The sequence below is a fragment of the Garra rufa genome, chromosome 19 (genome assembly GCF_049309525.1).
Source record: "Garra rufa chromosome 19, GarRuf1.0, whole genome shotgun sequence".
Classification (NCBI taxonomy): domain Eukaryota; kingdom Metazoa; phylum Chordata; class Actinopteri; order Cypriniformes; family Cyprinidae; genus Garra; species Garra rufa.
Window position 1 is genome coordinate 14,246,124 of NC_133379.1, and position 20,911 is coordinate 14,267,034.

Consider the following 20,911-nt stretch of genomic DNA (forward strand, 5'->3'; position numbering starts at 1 on the left):
CACATTATGAAGGAAACGCTTAGTATAGATTTGCAGACATGCAGATTGTAATAAAGGATAATAAGGCTTGTTTCAATCACTCTGTCATAACACATAAAAATGATCATTTGTCAAAACCTCCTGGAATTAATATGTAACACCACTGAATGAATCAGTGAACAAAACTGAACGACTCTCTGTGGTGTTCCCAGGCTCCTTTTTAGATTTTCTGAGATGGTTGACATGCAATGTAAAGTGCATTACTGCCATCAACTGGTAATGTTTAGTGTTGGGGAAAGTTACTTTTAAAAGTAATGCATTACAATATTGAGTTACTCCCTATAAAGTAACTAATTACATTACTTAGTTACTTTTAATGGAAAGTAATGTGTTCCATTTTTTTGCATTACTTTTTAAATCTGGGCAGGGCTTACTTGTTTTTAATATAAAAAAGTTCTATTTTTGTCAAATGTAAAAGCCTTTTTACAGCAAAAGCCTCAGGCTTAGAGAAAAGTAAATTGATGTCTGTACAGTAGACCGCAGAAGAAAATCAGCAATAAAAAACAGGAAAACAAATGTTCGATCGGTCGGCAGCAAAGACATCGGTTAATAAAATGGGATTAAATCCATAAAGGATATTTGTATTATTTAACATATTTAATTATTGCAGGTTTGCGTTGAATTTCACTGTTTATTCATTTTGAAGAACACTGGGTTTGTTTTTTAGTGAGTGAGATGAATTAATGCATGTTCATTTATTCTAGAACTAAAGGAACATCTTACTCCTGATTTCTCTCAACATGGGGACAGGAGAGCTTTTAATCAATAAATGGGGGAAAGTAACTCCGATATTTTCTTGTCAATTAAAAAGTAATGCGTTACTTTACTAGTTACTTGGAAAAAGTCATATTATTACGTAACTTGTGTTACTTGTAATGCGTTTCCCCCAACATTGGTAAGGAGTGTGGATTAGGATATATTAGTGTATTTTATAGGGCTGTCCTCGACTAAATTCGACTACATAGCCGAATAAGAACTAAAGTGCACACAAAAAAAGCTTGCACTTGCCATAATTATGAATGTGTCAGGAAAAAAAACGAAAAAAAACTGCTATAACGTTTTAATAATTTTTTGATAAACTAGTGCTTTCTTTGTTTTCATTTTAAGAGATGAAGCCAGTGACTGTTTCATATGGATTACACAACCTGAGAATATTTATTTTCCATTTGAATTGGTTCATTTGAAAGTAGACATTCCGCTCTCTATAGATATGTTTTTCATGTTTGTGAGGCACGCATTCACAGAGTTTCAAAGTTTTGCGCTCAAGTTCACAGAGACATCAGAAAGCACATCCTGTTTGCTTTATTTTACAAAAGCACAATGTTTTGTTGTTATTGTAAGTGCACACACACAAACATAGAGTCAGATCCAAAAGATGTATTATTCTTATCTGTATGACCAAAAATGATGGAGTATTTTAAGAGCAAGTGATTGCATTGATGCCGGTGGGATGCTCCGTTGTCTTTTTTTCTCTATCAAATGTTTTAGTAATCATCATAAATTATATATCATTTGAAATGGTACTTTAATGGTACTTTTCTTATCATAGAAATGGTACTTTAATGGTCTCCTCTCCCTTAGAGGCGCTGTCAAGTGTCATATTACAAAATGCATTACGGTCTTTTAGAATTTTAACTTTTACAATCTTGACAAAAAACATATCATTGGAAAGGTCTGAGTCTCAGGATTCCATATTTGGTGATAGATTGGTTATTATCGGTGATTGGTTATTTTGTGATAGAAGTCAAATTGACCGAAAAAAATTAGACATTTGTGACAGAAAAATGCATTAATAAATATGGCATTTGGATGGTACCCGGTTGCTGTTTGTGGTATAACGCCCTAAACAAACTTTCACAGGAATCTCAATTTTTTTTATATCAACTTCAAATTTGAAATTAAATTTAGGGTAAAATCTGTTATGTAAAATATGTATTTTTTTTATCAAATATAATAAAAATTGTACAGTGCTTTTTCTTTACAGTAAATTTAAACTTCTATACACTGCAAAAAAAAAATGCTTTTCTAGCTTAGATTGTTTTTCTTGTTTCCAGCCAAAATATCTATCTAAAAATTCTTAAATCAAGAAGGATTTTCTAGACGAGTAAAAATTATTTTCTTGTTTTCAGAAAAAACAAGTCAAAATTAAGTGAGTTTTTGCTTGAAATAAGCAAAGTAATCTTATTTCAAGCAGACAACAAGATTATTTTTCTTATCCCATTGGCAGACTATTTAGCTTGTTTCAAGCAAAAACTCATTTAAATTTGACTTGTTTTTTTTTCTGAAAAAAAAAGAATTTTTTTCTCACCCCATTGGCAGATTATTTAGCTTGTTTCAAGCAAAAATGCACTTAATTTTAACTTTTTTTTTCTGAAAACAAGAAAATAATTTTTACTCGTCTAGAAAATCCTCCTTGATTTAAGAATTTTTAGATATTTTGGATGGAAACAAGACAAAAAATCTAAATTAGAAAAACAGTGTAGGCAAAATGTAATCAAATATGACAATTATGTTTTTTTTCTCTTCTATTTCTTCATATTATTTTACCTAACCCTTCCTTTCAATAGATGTAATGAAACTATCTACCTGTGTTATCCTCCATCTATTGATTTTGCCATATGTTCCCCATTTGTTGTTTAATTATACTCTTCATTTCAGTCTTATTAAAACATTTTCTTTGCATATCTCTTTCTTTGTGCTCCCATCTGCTGTTTCATTTCCTTTTACTCCCACATAATGAACTGATACTCATAAAAATGTAACACATAATCCCATCAACTGAATCCTATATTTATATAATATATTCTCTGCTCTACTTTCAGTGTGTTTCAATGATCCTTTGTTCCCACGGTTAACATTATGCTAGCCTAACCTTACTTAAACCCCAAACTGAGAGCATTATTATTATGTATTAGCCTATCTAAGATGACCAGACTTGTAGGTTTCTATTATTATAATATTATTGACAGGATTTAGGTCTCTATCGTTTATTCTCACTCTTATCCAGTTGGTGGCAGTAATGCACTTAAGCTGGTTCGCCATTAAATCTTAGAGGAAGAAGCAGCATCAGTCTGTCTGTCAAACACAAGCTCCTCCCATCTGGCCTGCTATGAGATTGCAGTTGTCTACTGTAGAGCTGCTTTGGGAATAGAGCAAGGTACGTGTTTATAAGTTAATATATTAATAGGTCATGGTTAAGATCATTAAAAAGGGAAGAACTAGATGAAGCAACCGTTTGGACCGCATTTATAGTGTGACACAGCGCGGTAAAGTTATTAGTTTCAGGTTCGCTGGATGTTCTACTTTGGTCCTTAAGGGATCGTCTGAAAATTCCTTTCACAGTGCAAAACGTAAGCCATGTACAATCATCGATTCAGTACCTCTGAAATGGGACACAGCTTTTATTAAGCACTTTTTAAAAGTGGAAATAACATTGAGGGTAAATATAGTTTTTTTTCCCTATGCTGTATATGTATAAAAAATATTCTATTGAACTATATTGGCTAAATTTCCCCTGGATAAAGACTGTGTGGTTAGTTTTGAAAAATACAACAATTGCTACAACAACAAATTAACATTTAAGTGAATTATAGTGTTTTTAAAAAAAAAATTATTATTATTTTTAAATAGTGTTATATTTTTATTATATAGATTTTGTGGATAGAATGAGCTTGTTTCTAAAACAAGTATATTACTTATAATAATATTTCACTTTTTTTTCTAAAATGGAGTACTATAATTGTAAAAAGGAATGTTTGGCTAGATTTTCTCTGTAAGAAGACTGTTTACGTGAATGATTTATATTTTTAAAATAATTATTAATTAGAATAATGACACTTCTACAACTGTTTTGAATGAGAAAATGTGTTTGTCTAACATTAATATTTAAAATAAAATTTAATATGTCATCATTTACTCTTTCTAGACTTTCATTCATCTTCAAAACACAAATTAAGACATTTTTAATGAAACCTGAGAGAACGTCTGTTGCAATTTTTTTAATTCAAATATAAACATTATTCTTTGCACATAGTTCACATAAAATATCAAACAAAAGATCAAACATTCTTGATGCATATATGTATATAATATATAGATAGAAAGATAGATAGAGATCTAGATATATAGAGATATAGATATTTATATAAGAATTTGATTTTATAACATAGTCCCATTTTACAGGGAATTTGTAGAACAATAAAAACCGTTATGATTAGAGGATGTGGGTTAATTATTAATATATGTTCCGAAGATGATCGAAAGTCTTATGGTTTTCGAATGACATGAGGGTGACTAAATGATGACATCATTTTCGCCGACGTTTTACATAGCGATTGGATTTTTGAGACGTTCCCTTAGGCACCATGCGCTGTGATAGCACGTAAGAGCCTTCTTGAATGTAAATAAGCAGCGGTTTTAAGTAGGCTATGTTCGCATTCAATAGGTGAATATTATTTAAACTTACTGCGATATTGATATGTTTGCAAGACTGTCACCTCTCTAGAACAGAAGGGGAACGCAAACTACGCTGTTTGACAGTTGTTATGACTGCTGTGTAGGTAAACACATCATATTTGTCAATGTGTTTTCTTCAAATGCAGTCGGACATACAGTATTTATGAGTTCCGAGTACATATATGGCTAAGAGAAGTCCTATTACAAGTGGAAAACTTGGAATTTAAGATAATAGCTATATAAGTTAGAGAGTTATGACGTTGGAAGGGGCGTGTCGATTTGAAACACTGCGGAAACAATGTTGCTGTCCTCCCTACAGTTCGCATACTATGCCCTAGAACAGAACAGGACATAGTAGGGGTCCTGGAGATTATTCAGACAATGGCAGTAAATCATTCATAATTTATTGACTTATTCTTCTCTTTTAAATTTTCCTTTCTAAAATGCTATTGTGTGGCATAACTCATTTAGTTTTAACTATATTTACAGTATGGAATGGTCATGTAAATGTCATGTAAATACATTTGCTGACCATCCTTGTGAACTTGGTTGAAAAAAGCACTTCTCAAGCTGTTAGACCATGTAGGAAACAAATAATTATGTTAGTTACTAAAAACTGGTGATGCATACCCTTATAAAAAAAAAGTATACTTCAAGTTTATTTTATTAAGTATACTTAAGTAAAGTTCAAGTATATTTTTAAAGTATACTTTATGTATTAAGTATACAAATATCAGTGTACTAGTAGTATACTTGTAAGTGTACTATTTCAAGACTCCTTGGGACTAAATGGGCCCACTTTCTAGTATATAAAAGTATACTTTTAAGTAGTAAACTTTGAGTACACAACTAGTTTACATCTATGTTTTCAGTGTGTACTGCAAGTATGCTTATAGGTATACTGATAGTTTACTAATTAAATACTTTTGTATGCATTTTTAATACAGTATTTTAGTAGTTTTATACTGCAAGTATACTCGTAAGTTTTCTTTAACTGAACTGTACATCATACTTTAAGTATACTATCTCCCTATTTAGGTATTAATTTGTATATATTTTGTATATTTGAATATCTGAACATACAAAACTTCAAAAGAAAGAACAGGGGATCTGCTTGTAAACAAAAACATTTTATTCTAGCTTCATGCATTATTATTTTATTTTATTTTTATAAACACTTGAATGTGGGTTTCTTAAATAAAAAAAATAAACAACATTTTAAACATGCTGTTGCACTCAAATGACATTAATAATCTAGTTATATCAGTGACATAGTTAAGGCATGACCACCGGACAGAAAAAACGCTCGTTGCATCTGCATTGTCAGAAAAAACAGGTGGAGGAGAAAAGATTGCAATTTTTTGTTAATTGCAAAAAAAGTAAGAATTAAAGTTAAGAATTATATATGAAACCATTTAGTCTCCAGCGCCACCGTTTTCCAGAACTGCAACCTACCTTGAGTCTCCAGAAGTGCAATGTGTCAGCTTCTCACAGACTTTGCTTGGGCAAAAAAATCATAACATAACATAACATTCTGAAGTGTTGTGAAATACATGGAGACTGTTTTTTCTAGGCTTTATAGACAGATGAGTTGAGAGTGGCTCTTGAAGGACCAGCACCACATCCTCTTCCAGCACTCTTTCAAAAATATATTTTCCAGAATCTGGCAGTAAGTTCATTTTGGTCCATCTCTGCAAGACAGACATTTCAGGATAGGAGATGGACTCAAACTGAAGACCCAAAACTTACTGCCAGATTCTGGAGGATAAACTTTTGAAGAGGATGTGGTGCTGGTCCTTCAAGAGCCACTCTCAACTCATCTGTCTATAAAGCCTAGAAAAAACAGTCTCCATGTATTTCACAACACTTCAGAGTGTTATTCTCATTAAGTGAGGGTCATTTTTTAGGATTTTTTGCCCAAGCAAAGTCTCTGAGAAGCTGACACATTGCACTTCTGGAGACTCAAGGTAGGTTGCAGTTCTGGAAAACGCTGGCGCTGGACACTAAATGGTTTCATATCTAATTCTTAACTTTAACTCTTACTTTTTTTGCAATTAACATGCATCTTTTCACCTCCACCTGTTTTTTTCTGACAATGCAGACACAATGAGTGTTTTTCTGTCCGGTGGTCATGCCTTAACTTTGTAAATCCCAGTATTGCATCCTTCTCATGAGCATTTAATAGTTTTTGACTTCTCAGTCTGAGTTAAATCTCTTTTTTTGGCTCATTTTATCTGTAAAAGAAAATGTGCCTAATAATTCTGCACACCTGAATATAAGGAGTTTTTCACTTCCAGCCTTCATGGACAATTATATATCACTTATAAATACAAAATGAATAGTAGATATTAAGATTGATGTGGTTTGGAATTGGTCAAATGTGCTTGGAAAAAAAATATATGACCACAATATCAACGTGCCTCATAATTATGCACACGGTGTGTTTAGAGTATTTCCATTGCTCAAGGGTGCTTTGTGAAACAAATGTAAATGTTGCTTGATTTCATATTAATCTCAGGGATGTTCAAATGTCAGCCGACCAGGAAGCACAAGAGGATGAACTGCTTGCTCTAGCGAGCATATACGATGAAGAGGAGTTTCGCAGAGCCGAATCAGGGCAGGAGGGCGAGATTCATCTGTGCCTGGAGCTTCCTCCGAACTTCAAACTGCTAGTCAAGGGTGAGCCTTTATCAGCAGGTGTTCAGCCATTGTTCTAACATAGTCATGGAGCCTATAATGTTTTCTTCTTCTTTTACAGAACAGAATTCCACAGAGCATAATATATCATTTCTACCTCCGTTGGTCCTGAGTTTTGAATTCCCGGCTGACTACCCTTCAGCATCGCCTCCGGTTTTTACTATAAGCTCCAAATGGCTCACAAGAGTCCAGGTGAGGCCTGTTTAGTGATGTTCTGAAAGGTGTGTGATTTCATTCTTGTTATTTGCTCTTTTATATTTCTAATTCTTTCCTTTTGATTTTGTAATATTGAAACAAAATGTCTGGAAATGCTCTAATCCAGTCAACAAGCGAAAGTCACTCCCTAAATGTTGATGCTTGTTGGAGAAACTGTTTTATTTAGACATTACTTCACTACCATACTGAACCCTCTGGTAGTGTTTTGTTTTGTTTTTTCCCAAAAATGTGTGTGTGGTAAAATGCAGAGCACAAATTTTTATTCTAGGTTCACTAATACTGACTTTCCTCACAATTTATCTGGATATTTTTTGTACTTTTTTTCAACCTTGTTAAACTTGTTATTTTACTTACTGCACTGCAAAAAAAAATTTCCTTACTTTCTTACTTTGTTTCAAGCCGAAATATCTAAAAAATCTAGAAGGATTTTCTAGAAAAGTAAAAATGCCGTTGGGGGAAACAAAACAAATCTTATTTCAAACAGAAAACAACATTATTTTTCTTACCCCATTGGCAGATTATTTTGCTTGTTTCCTGAAAACAAGACTTCTTGATTTAAGAATTTTTAGATTTTTGGCTGGAAACAAGACAGATAAAATAAAATAAGAAAAGCATTTTTTACAGTGCAGACATTGTTTTTCACAGAGATGAACCTCATCATCAGATTAATGAGGCCTGTGATCAATCAGTCACAAAAATAAATACAAAACCTGTCCTAATTGAAAGAAAACATTAAAATCCAATGTCCCTTGTCATCCAAGATGTTCATGTCTTTTTTCTTCAGTCGCAAAGACATTATGTTTTTTGAGGAAAACATTTCAGGATTTCTCTCCATATAGTGGACTTCAATGGTGCCCCGAGTTTGAACTTCCAAAATGCAGTTTAAATGCAGCTTCAAATGATCCCAGCCGAGAAAGAAGTGTCTTATCCAGCGAAAAATCAGTTATTTTCATCAAAAAAAATACAATTTAAATATTTTTTAACCTTTGCGTATTCTGGGTTAAGACAGTTAGGGTATGTGAAAAAAAAAAAAAAAAACACCTTATTTTCTTCCTCAACTTCAAAAATCATTTCAAAATAGTCCTATATCGCTGAAGAAGTACCGACCCAGTGTTTGCGAAGTGAACATGCAAAAAGATCAAACACCCTTAACAAAGAAGGTAAAACAGCGATGTAGGATGATTTTGAAGTTGAGGGAGAACATAAGATGGGAGTTTTTCGACATACTCTAACTGTCTTGAACCGGGAAAAAAGGAGTTCAGGAGAGCAAGACAAGCTTTTGACTTTAAAAAAGTATAGAAATTGTATTTTGTTTTTTGTTTTATGAAAAGAGCCCAATTTTAAATGCATTTTGGAAGCTCAAAATCGGGCCACTATTGAAGTCCACTATATAAAGAAAATTCCTAAAATGTCTTCCTCAAAAAACATTATTTCTTTACAACGGAAGAAAGAAAGACATACATTTCTTGGATGACAAGATAATTATCTGAACTACTCCTTTAAACGACCAATGACATGTAATTTAGTGCAAACACTAATAAGGCAGCATCTTTTAGAAGAGTTTTTTACCCAAAATATGAACATGTCATAATTTTCCCACCATTATTGTCATTGCAAACCTGCATGACTTTCTTCATTGGATCACACAAGTAGAAGTTCTTTTCCCAATCTGCATAAAAGTGGATGGGGACCAGAGAGTCCTCTGGCAACTTTGACACTGGTGAATGTTTGTTCAGCTTTGGCCAAGAATTTTCATTTCAGTGCATCCCTAATTACAATAATCTTTCACTCTCACTCCATCAGATCACCGCACTTTGCAAGAGACTGGACGAGCTTTGGGAGGAGAACCAAGGCAATGTGGTTCTTTTTACCTGGATGCAGTTCCTAAAGGAAGAGAGTCTGGAATCCCTGGGGATCCAGTCACCGCTGGAAATCCAAAGCACTGAGAGTGAATCCGGTCAAAAACAAGCAGCAGACGTTTCTGGAGAAAAAAGCAAAGCGCAAGATCTCGACCCGAGAGCCGTGCAAGAAGTGGACGCTGGTGCAGACATACTAACTCAGCTGCTGGATTTTGACGAAGCTCAGAAGCAGAAGGTGTTTGACGGGAAGGTGTTCTGCTGCGGCATCTGTTACTCGGAGAAGCTGGGATCCGACTCGTTGCTCTTCAAAGACTGTCAGCATGTTTACTGCAAGGCCTGCATGAAGGAGTACTTTGAGATCCAGATTAGAGATGGAAAAGTCCAGTGCCTTAACTGCCCTGAGCCAAAGTGTACGTCCATGGCCACTCCTACACAGGTATCTTTATCTGTTCTTGTTTAACTGTGCCATAGTTTGAGTACGAATAGGGCTTGACAGTGAGGCTCAGAGCCAACTTGAAAGGATAGATGATGGTTTATCATTTGCACATTTTTGAGCCTTAGTTTAAAAATTCAAGGGATTTTAAAGTAGACACAACACTGCAAAAAAAGCATATCTTACCTAGTACTTTTGTCTTGTTCCTAGTCAAAATATCTAATACAAAACTTTCAATTAAGATGCGTTTGATGCACATTAGATATTTTGTCTTGTTTTCAAGTGAAAAATTAAGTGCATTTTGCTTAAAATAAGTAATATTATCTGCCAGTGGGGTAAGTGAAATACTCTTGTTTTAAAAAATATTATTTCACTTACCCCGCTGGCAGATAATTTTAGTTTTCTTAAGCAAAATGCACTTAATTTAGTTTTTTACCCCTGGAAACAAGACTAAATATTTTGCCATTTTGCTTAATTAGCGAATGCATCTTAATTTAAGAATTTTTTTTATTTTTTTTGACTAGAAACAAGATAAAAAATACTAGGTAAGATAAGCCTTTTTTTTTTTTTGCAATGAAAAGAGATCTCAGTTTTGTACTCGTGTTTGTCTGATCCGAGCACAGAAAGAATTTTCTTTTTGCATCTTATCACATTTGAACAGAAAAATACAAACAAAATTATGTCAAAATGCCCGCCTTGATGAGCATCTGCAAGCCTTTGGGAGAAAATCTGATGCCTGTCAATGTATTAGATCCACACATTAGTTTTTAAATTGACAGCAGCGTAATATACCCAATTTTACTTCAATTTATGTAAGATTTCGTTAGACCTGCCTGAAAAAGCACTGTATATTTTTCAATTTAATTTAAAATATTTTTTTTAATGTTTTAACTTTAAATTTAGGCTAGTTAAAAATAATTATGTCCCTGTCTTAATGAGAGTTTCATTGAATCATTGATTCAAATGATTCATTCAAAATGTCTTACTGATTTAGAAATGAAGTGGCTGTCTTTATGAATGAATTATTGAATCATTGATTCAGTTGACTAAAATAGCTTTTTATGACTTTTTTTATTGGCAAAACACAATATTTTGTCTTAAAATTTAACTCGCTCAATTTTAACTTGATATCATATTTGCTCATATTCTGGAAAATGCTCTTGCTTGTGTTTTATTGCTTAATTATATCATATCTTATGAATGTAAAAAAACTAAAACCCATACAGGGATATTCATATGCACACTCTAACTGCATTCTAATAGACTTTATCACACACTCAGTGCTTTTGGACTCTAAAGACTTGTTTTGGTTTGTTTTTTGCAAAGTGAGTGACAAACTTAATAATGTCAGCTTACATATCATTATCATTGGAAAAAGCTACTTTTAAAAGTAATGCATTACAATGTTGCGTTACTCCCTAAAAAGTAACTAATTATGTAACTTTTCATGGAAATTAATGTGTTACATTTCTTTTGCGTTACTTTTTAAATCTGGGCAGGACTTGCTTGTTTGGTTTTAATATAAAAAGTTATATTTTTGTCAGATGTAAAAGCCTTTTTACACAAAAAGCCTCAGGCTGAAGGAAAAGTCAATTCACGTCTGTACAGTAGACCGCAGAAAAAAACAAAAAAAATTAAAGTGGAGTAATTTTTGCTTATTAGTATGATTGAATTTGATCATCGAAGGTCGGCAGCAAAGACACTTGTTATTAAAATGGGATTAAATACATAAAGGATATTTGTGACCCTGGACCAAAAAAAACAGTTATAAGTAGCACGATTAGCCAAAAATACATTGTATAGGTCAAAATGATTATTTTACGCCAAAAATCATTAGGATATTAAGTAAAGATCATGTTCCATGAAGGTATTTTGTAAACATTTGATTAGTAATATAATATAAGAACTTAATTTGAAGGTGATTTTTTCAATATTTTGATTTTTTTGCACCCATAGATTGTAGATTTTTAAATACTTGTATCTCAACCAAATAGTGTCCTATCCTAACAAACCATACATTAATGGAAAGCTTATATATCAGCTTTCAGATGATGTATAAACCTCAATTTCCAAAAACTGACCATTATGACTGGTTTTGTGGTCCAGGGTCACATTTGTATTATTTAACATTTTATTATTGTAGGTTTGCGTCTTACTGAGTTGCATTTCACTATTTTTATTCGTTTTGAGGAATACTTTTTTTTGTGAGTGAGTGAGATGAATTAATGAGTGTTCACATTAATTCTACAACTGAAGTAACATCTAAAGGCGTGTTCACACTTGCCGTCTTTTTTCCAACTGCCAGCGTCTGTTTTACATTATAATCCTATGAAGTAAACCGTGTTTTCAAAAATGTCCTGAGCGCTTTTTTAAACGCCACTGCAGCTCAGAGCGTCTTTTCAAGTTGAAAAAAAGTTTAACTTTTCTGAAGAAACCGTCCTACGTCAAGCGCTTTTTTTGACAGCTGACCAATGACAAGCGAGTAGCTAGACCTTTCGTTTCCATAACAACAAGAAAAAATGGGAAAGGTGCCTTTATATAGACTTTTATTTTATTGTTGTGAACCGGATTCGCCTCCCCGTTAACTTTAAAGACCGGCATGCAGCGTTGTTAGCCTCTTGATCCGCACATCGACATGTACAGTAGCGCCGTTGGACTTCGGGCATCCCTTTTTCGAGTCCCGGCTCGCAGACTTTTCCCGATCCTAAATACTGTCCTGTCAAATAAAAGGCAAAAATGTCAAAAAAGAAAAGAGCCAGCTTCCTCTTTTATCTACATTTCTGCACTACACATAGGCTACTGTTGCAGCTGTTGCTATAGCAACAAAAAGACGCCCTCTGCTGCAACTCTGTCAGATTTTTGAGTGTGTGAACACAGCCTTACTCTTTATTTCTCTCAACGTGGCAACACGAGAGCTGTCAGTCAATACATGGGAAACAAAGTAACTGCTGTTACTTATTTGAAAAAGGTAAAAAGAATTTGTAAATAAAAAAAGTATTGTGTTACTTATAGTCACTTGAAAAAAGTAATCTGATTATGTAACTCGAGTTGTAATGCGTTACCCTCAACGCTGCATATCATTAAAACAACAATTGTGCTATTATCACAGAAAACACATATCGCACACCCCTCCCACTAACTACGATTTTGATGCCTTAACCTTATTTGTTAGAACAATGAGTTAGGAACAACAAAGCAGTATTTTGGATTTTGGATATCTCAACCTTGAGTGAAGATCTAAAACACTAGAGTTGCATTGTGAATGTTGAGGAGTTGTAGTTTTAGGACTGACGTCTGCTCATATCACAGGTGAAACTTCTCGTGGGCGAAGATGAGTTTGCGCGCTATGATCGTCTGCTGCTGCAGTCGAGTCTGGACCTGATGGCGGATGTGGTGTATTGTCCCCGCATGAGCTGCTGTATGGCGGTGATGGTGGAGCCTGACTCCACTATGGGCATCTGTCCCGCCTGCCGATATGCCTTCTGTACGCTCTGTAAGCGCAGCTATCACGGCCTCTCGCACTGCATAGCCACGGCTGGTAAGAGGCTGGATATTTACTCCTGTTCAAGTGTCACTAGAAGCTACACTGCAAATAAAGGCTTATGTTACTTAGTTTTTTTTTTTGTCTTGTTTGTAGTCAAAATGTCTAAGAATTCTTCAATTAAGATGCATTTACTAAAAAAGCAAAATGATAAGAGATATTTAGTCTTGTTTCCAGGGGAAAAAAAGCTAAATAAAGTGCATTTTGCCTAAAATACTAGTTTTAACCGACCTTATGGACTTTTTTGTCCATTTCAGTTTTGTTTTTTGTTATAAGTGTGTCTGTGTTAATGCCAACTGCATAAATGTTGCCTCAGGTGTTTATTTTTAGTGAAATTTTAATATTTCATCCTCATTTCCTTACAAAAAAAATAATAATAATAATTACCCTCTGTACAAAAAATGCTCACACTCAGGACCTTAAGGACAAAAATGTCCACATTGAAACCCATTAAAACATTTTTTTAACACAGGGCCATTTGACTATAAAATGATGCAATATTTGCTAATAGGCATTCATTCTATCAGCAAGGCTTCAAATTTTACATTTTTACCATTTTTTACTAGATTGTGCCATTTTTTTTTTTCAAATTTGGCATATACATAAAAAAATCTAACACTACATAAAAATATAAATGCCTCAAAATTAATGTTGTTCTTCACTGACACACCCAAGAATCTAATAAGCAAAGAAAAAAAAATCTGCTTAGCATTTAGTATATGGAAATTAACTATTTTTCATTTTTACATAAAAAACACCTGTGGCATTATGTAAACAAACCAGCATTTAAAGGGTTAAATTTCAGGAAATTAATGAATGTTTTTGTATCTATGGATAGAACAGATGCTAGTTAAAAAAAATCGACATCAGCGAAAGTGGAAAAAAAAATTAATAAATCGTATTTTTATGACAAGTTTTTGGACATGGACATTTTAGTCCATTTTGCACCTATGTGTAACTTTTTTTTCTGGACGCACAAGGGTTAAGAACATTTTACTTCCCCACTGGCAGATCATTTTTCTTGTTTCCAGGGGAAAAAACTAAATTAAGTGCATTTTGCTTAAAACAAGACTAAATATCTCATGTCATTTTGCTTATCCAGTAAATTCATCTTAATTTAAGAATTTTTAGATATTTTAATTAGAAACGAGACAAAATACTAAGTAAGATAAGCCATTTTTTTTTTTCAGAGTTCAAAAATGTGCTTTTCTTTAACAGATGAGCTTCGTAGATTGCGGGATGAGTATATGTCTACGAATGAACAGGGGAAGAAGTTCCTCGAGAAGCGTTTTGGCAGACGGGTCATTCAGAAAGCGGTGGAGGAGTCTTTCAGCACAGAGTGGCTGAAGGATAACTGTAAACAGTGCCCTTGCTGTGGCACTAATATACAGGTCAGTACTGAGGATGTGTGCTGTGTGCATACTACATATTTTCAAAATCTGCGAGCCTGAATGACTACGTTTTGATGTTTGAAGTGAGCCTACTCCCATGTGTGATTCAGGCAGCTCCACTTTACTTTACTTAAAATTACAGAAGATTGTATGTAATCTACTCCCACATATCATATCATGTATTTAATTAATTTGGCTTAAGAAAGCCAATTTACTGAAATGCTATTTAAACCTACAGTTGTTATTATTCTTCTGAGACTAAAATTTCTGTGTACTGCTCCTCCTCGAGCTTTAACTCTACAAACTCCAAACTCAGTCCAGATCTTCAGACTGATCTGACTCCAGTTGCTGTATCTTTTCTAACTGATCAGACTTACGGTTTTCCTAAAAATGATCTTTAAAACGGGGGAAAATTTACATTGACAGAATGTTCAAATGATCAACACTATTCAAACTTCAATTGTCAAAACTCCCAGAATCCCTTGAGACTCAATCAGACTCCCTTCTATGTGCTATTCATGGGTACCAAAGACGTCACTTCCGCTATGCTCGCTGCCATATTTGTGTCCGATATGACAACAGACACGGCACATCTAAATGAGATTTAATAATAAATTGAAAAAAGAAATTACTTTTTACTACCAGATCCCACACTGTCTTTTTGACTTGATTGTAGGTTTAGGACAAAAAGTGTAAATTATTGTGAACGTAGTCGCTCGATGAAGGCTTTTAAGACCTTGAAGAATCACAGACCAAACGTTTGGACACACCTTCTCATTCAAAGATTTTTCTTTAATTCATGACTATGAAAATTGTAGATTCACACTGAAGGCATCTAAACTATGAATTAACACGTGGAATTATACAGTCGTGGCCAAAAGTTTTGAGAATGACACAAATATTCGTTTTCACAAAGTTTGCTGCTAAACTGCTTTTAGATCTTTGTTTCAGTTGTTTCTGTGATGTACTGAAATATAATTACAAGCACTTCATACGTTTCAAAGGCTTTTCTCGACAATTACATGACATTTAAGCAAAGAGTCAGTATTTGCAGTGTTGGCCCTTCTTTTTCAGGACCTCTGCAATTGGACTGGGCATGCTCTCAATCAACTTCTGGGCCAAATCCTGACTGATAGCAACCCATTCTTTCATAATCACTTCTTGGAGTTTGTCAGAATTAGTGGGTTTTTGTTTGTCCACCCGCCTCTTGAGGATTGACCACAAGTTCTCAATGGGATTAAGATCTGGGGAGTTTCCAGGCCATGGACCCAAAATGTCAACGTTTTGGTCCCCGAGCCACTTAGTTATCACTTTTGCCTTATGGCACGGTGCTCCATCGTGCTGGAAAATGCATTGTTCTTCACCAAACTGCTGTTGGATTGTTGGAAGAAGTTGCTGTTGGAGGGTGTTTTGGTACCATTCTTTATTCATGGCTGTGTTTTTGGGCAAAATTGTGAGTGAGCCCACTCCCTTGGATGAGAAGCAACCCCACACATGAATGGTCTCAGGATGCTTTACTGTTGGCATGACACAGGACTGATGGTAGCGCTCACCTTTTCTTCTCCGGACGAGCCTTTTTCCAGATGCCCCAAACAATCGGAAAGAGGCTTCATCGGAGAATATGACTTTGCCCCAGTCCTCAGCAGTCCATTCGCCATACTTTTTGCAGAAGATAAATCTGTCCCTGATGTTTTTTTTTTGGAGAGAAGTGGCTTCTTTGCTGCACCAGGCCATCTTCCAAAAGTCTTGGCCTCACTGTGTGTCAGATGCGCTCACACCTGCCTGCTGCCATTCCTGAGCAAGCTCTGCACTGGTGGCACTCCGATCCCGCAGCTCAATCCTCTTTAGGAGACCATCCTGGCGCTTGCTAGACTTTCTTGGACACCCTGAAACCTTCTTAACAGTGCAGTGGAAAGTTTTTTTTGGGATTAAGTTAATTTTCATGGCAAAGAAGGACTATGCAATTCATCTGATCACTCTTCATAACATTCTGGACTATATGCAAATTGCTATTATAAAAACTTAAGCAGCAACTTTTCCAATTTCCAATGTTTATGTAATTCTCAAACTTTTGGCCATGACTGTATACATAACAAAAAACTGTGAAACAACTGAAAATGTCATATTCTAGGTTCTTCAAAGTAGCCACCTTTTGCTTTGATTACTGCTTTGCACACTCTTGGCATTCTCTTGATGAGCTTCAAGATAGAGGTCTGTATTCCCGCGGGACCCGACCAGATTTCTTGAGACGTGGGAATAAATTTCCAAATAAAAGCGGTTGCGGTCTGCAACTCTTGTGTAATTTGACCCATGCCAAAACAACTTATACTACTGTTTTGGCAAATAAAATAGTTCAGTTTTGCATGAAATGACAAAGTGGTTATAATTTCGTTTCTTTTTTAAGTTAATTTAGAAAAAAAACGTTTGGAGCATTTTTTGTTCGTTAAACGTAAGCTTTTAGTTTCTTAAAGTAACTCAAGCGGCCGGCAGCAGACAGTAAGTTGACCTACTCCGTGATTGAATTTGCCTTCTCAAATCAGGAATTGGCTAAAATAAAATCTATAGATTTAAATAATATATATATTAATAATAATAATATATATAAATGTTCGCTATTAGGCGCATGTCCAGTAGTTTTTGCGGAGAGTGGAAACTAAAACGCGTTTTAGGACACAGAGGCACATTTTTTTCAGTGGAAACTATTTAACCGTTATTTTTTTTGTCAGACATGATAAATATGTAGAAAGCTTTAAATTAGTACTTAACGAAATAAAACAAATCAAAAAAAAAAAAAAATCTTTTATGTAGCTAATCCGTAAAGATGCATTTTTCTCTAAAGACGCGTCCAATGAGGAGATGTATGAGGAGCATCCTTAACTTCATCATCACTGACTCAGAAAACAGTTTATAAATAATTAAAATATCTCCTTACTGTTTCACAGTCATGGTAATTATTTTTGCCGGTGCTTTGTGGCAAGCTTTAGCCTATTGCATGCACTTGATATAACTCGCATAACCCTTCCAGCTGCGCTGAAGATGCTCTCAATGTTGCTGACAGGACCGTAAGAGCCGCTCTTGATCATGTTCATGGTAGCCTGGTCTGGTGTTTCCACTAGCACTGCATTTTTTTTTTTATCACCATTGAATGTCTAAAATATAATTTTCACTGTTGAGATTGAATAAAATTGTGGTCGGTTTTTTTTTCTTCTGATGTCTGTTGTTACAGCTAACAGAACAACACATCCCAAACATATTGAGTCCTTGTTGTGAACCTTCTGGAAGTGTTTTGTTGATCTTCCTCTGGTAGTTGTGGCTGCTGTAGACTGAAGTTGCCCAGCTCTGCGGTATAAAATGATATACGTAGAGAAAACTGGGAACCTTCTGCAAACTTCTCTTGTGTGTTGTGCAAAGGTGTGCTGTTTCAGTATATTGTCTGAAAACAAATGCACCTGAATAACTGATTGAAAGTCCTCAGCTCATTTCTCCTGTTTCTGTAGAAGGTGCACGGCTGTAATAAGATGACCTGTTCGTCCTGTCAGAAGTATTTCTGCTGGGTCTGTCTGGGGGCTCTCAGCAGGGTCAACCCCTACAGCCACTTCAACAACCCCAACTCACCGTGCTATAACCAGTGAGTATAACCATGTTTTGCATAGTAAAACTAGTGCTGTAAGCTCTATATGTGACCCTGGACCAAAACTGAGATGTATACATCATATGAAAGCTCAATAAATAAGCTTTCTATTGATGTATGGTTTGTTAGGATCGGACGACATTTGGCCGAGATACAACTATTTGAAAATCTGGAATCTGAGGGTGTGAAAAATCAAAATACTGAGAAAATCAAATTGAGCTCTTAACATTGCATATTACTAATCAAAAATTACATTTTGATATGTTTGCAGTAGGAATTTTACAAAAAATCTTCATGGAACATGATCTTTACTTAATTTCCTAATGATTTTTGGCATCAAAGAAAAATCAATAATTTTGACCCATACAATGTATTTTTGGCTATTGCTACAAATATACCCCAGCGACTTAAGACTGGTTTTGTGGTCCAGGGTCACATATATGTGATCTCAGGGAGGAGATGGGGTGAGGATGCATAAACGTGCAATGTTCTGCTGCTAGGATTATCTTTAGGGAATTAAGCACAGGTTCGGCGTACATACGGTTTCACAAATCTGAAAACTTTTAGGATGAAATCTGCGCACGGTTCTATACATAAGGCCCCTGAACTTAAAGTCATGTGTAATAGAAAATTAAGTTTGATGAAATTCCTGGTGCACTTGCTGACTGTTTATTTATTTATTTTCTGCTCTAGATTGTTTCAAGGAGTGGAAATGGATGATGAAGAAGGTTTTGGGAGTGATGAAGATAACTGATCCACTATAAAAGGATGTTACATTATCCAGGCAGTGTTTTCATGCGCATCAATGAACTAGACCACAACCAAATGTCCAAGACCCATCTCTCCTCTGAATTTACTTGCCCTTTTTTAGTAATATTATTTTTTAATTTGCCCTTTTTTTTTTTTCCTGTTTCACACAATTCAAATTCACAAGCTCACAGTGTTTCTGCTGTCTATACGAGCGTCCCTTCAAATAGTTTTATAGAAGATTGTAAACATCTCCCTCTAGCAGATGTGTGTGCTAAACTACAGAATATATCCCATATATTTAGTTTATGAAATACTGTAATTGTTTTAATAAGATTTATTGTTTATATGGATATCATTACCAGTTATTGTTAATAATGTACATTTCATGTTTTGGATGAATGTTGGATGGACTTGGCAGTAAAATACATATTAAATAAGTTCTTATGGTATGCATACTGTTGTCGGGTAAAATGATTGTACATAGAGTCACTACATGTTCGCTGTTTATGAAATGCATGATTATGCATCGTACCCATAAATACAATTACTTGTAATGTGTTGTAATGCCTTAACACTTTTGACCAACAGCAAATTGATGTGGTGTTGTCAGTGTGGGGTGACAATGACACATACATTTTTTTTACGTCAAAGCATTGCATACAGTATGGCATAAATGTCATTAATGTGGTAAACAAAAACAGTTTGCTGTATTGCTGGGGTGGCTTTCATCCTGTTCAGCTCCAACCCTAATCACTTGATGACTTGACCAAGCTAATCAAGGTCTAAAGATTACTAGGAAGTTACAGGTGAGTTTTAATCAAGGTTGGAGCAAAACTCTGCAGGACTGTGGTTCTCTAGAACCGACATTATCCACCCCTGGTCTGTTGAGACAACTTTTTGCTGGCATGGTCTGATAAAAAGTGGAATTCATGAAAATCAAGCTAAAGCTCAGGAGGTGGCACTGAACCAAAAGTGCTCATGGCCTAAAAGTCTAGGTTTTCATTAGACACATCAAGTTTGGTTTGAAGTATTGTGGAGATATAGCTTTTTGTGTTGAATTCATCACAAGTTATTTGAAAACAGAGTAACTGAATTTCATGTGTGCGACATTGGCCAGTGAATCAGGCAGAAAAATAAGTTTGTTTTTAGCCATAACAACTTACATTATAGCATGAACATGTGTGCAAATGTGGACAGTTGGGTTTAAGTTAGAGACGTTAAATTCGCCATGGTTAAGGTTCAGACATTTTTATCGTTGTTATTAATAAAAATCAATTGAATCATTTGCTTCGCAAAATAATTCATGTTTCAAATCGTTCGAGGCAGCACATGCTGCTGGACAAAACTGTGTAAATGCAACAAAAACTCATCAAAAAACTGCTTTTACGAACCCAATGCAAATGTTTTATTGAAAGTACAATCTATTAAATGCAATTAAATAATGATTGAATATACCGTTAAATATGAAGTGTCTGAATAACATGTTTTTTATTGATGTGCAGAGCTTGTTTTGTTTGTTTTATGGAGGGCTTGTCTGAACATGCCAATCAGAGACTATTAACAACTTCTAGCATTGTTTATTACTAAAATATGATATATTGTGGTATATACACCAATATGTGACCCTGGACCACAAAACAAGCAATAAGGGTACATTTTTTATTTATTTAAATTTTTAATAGCTTTCCATTGATGTATGGTTTGTTAGGATAGGACAATATTTAGTCAAGATACAACTATTTGAAAATCTGGAATCTAAGGGTGCAAAAAATCTAAATATTAAGAAAATCACCTTTAAAGTTGTTCAAATTAAGTTCTTAGCAATGCATATTCCGAATCAAAATAATGATTTTAAATAAATAAAAAAAATAAAAAAAAGTTAAATAATACAAATATCCT

General features: G+C 34.6%; 1 protein-coding gene across 1 annotated transcript; it reads left to right on the top strand.

Moving 5' to 3' along the window:
* The first annotated feature begins 3,125 nt into the window (after positions 1–3,125).
* On the top strand, positions 3,126–19,465 carry rnf14 (ring finger protein 14). Its single transcript, XM_073824685.1, has 8 exons — positions 3,126–3,196; positions 7,013–7,173; positions 7,253–7,383; positions 9,211–9,702; positions 13,009–13,237; positions 14,459–14,631; positions 18,129–18,259; positions 18,956–19,465. Exons 2-8 carry the CDS (start codon positions 7,023–7,025, stop codon positions 19,014–19,016), a joined length of 1,368 nt encoding a protein of 455 aa, XP_073680786.1. The 5' UTR covers positions 3,126–3,196; positions 7,013–7,022; the 3' UTR covers positions 19,017–19,465.
* Positions 19,466–20,911: the final 1,446 nt, after the last annotated feature.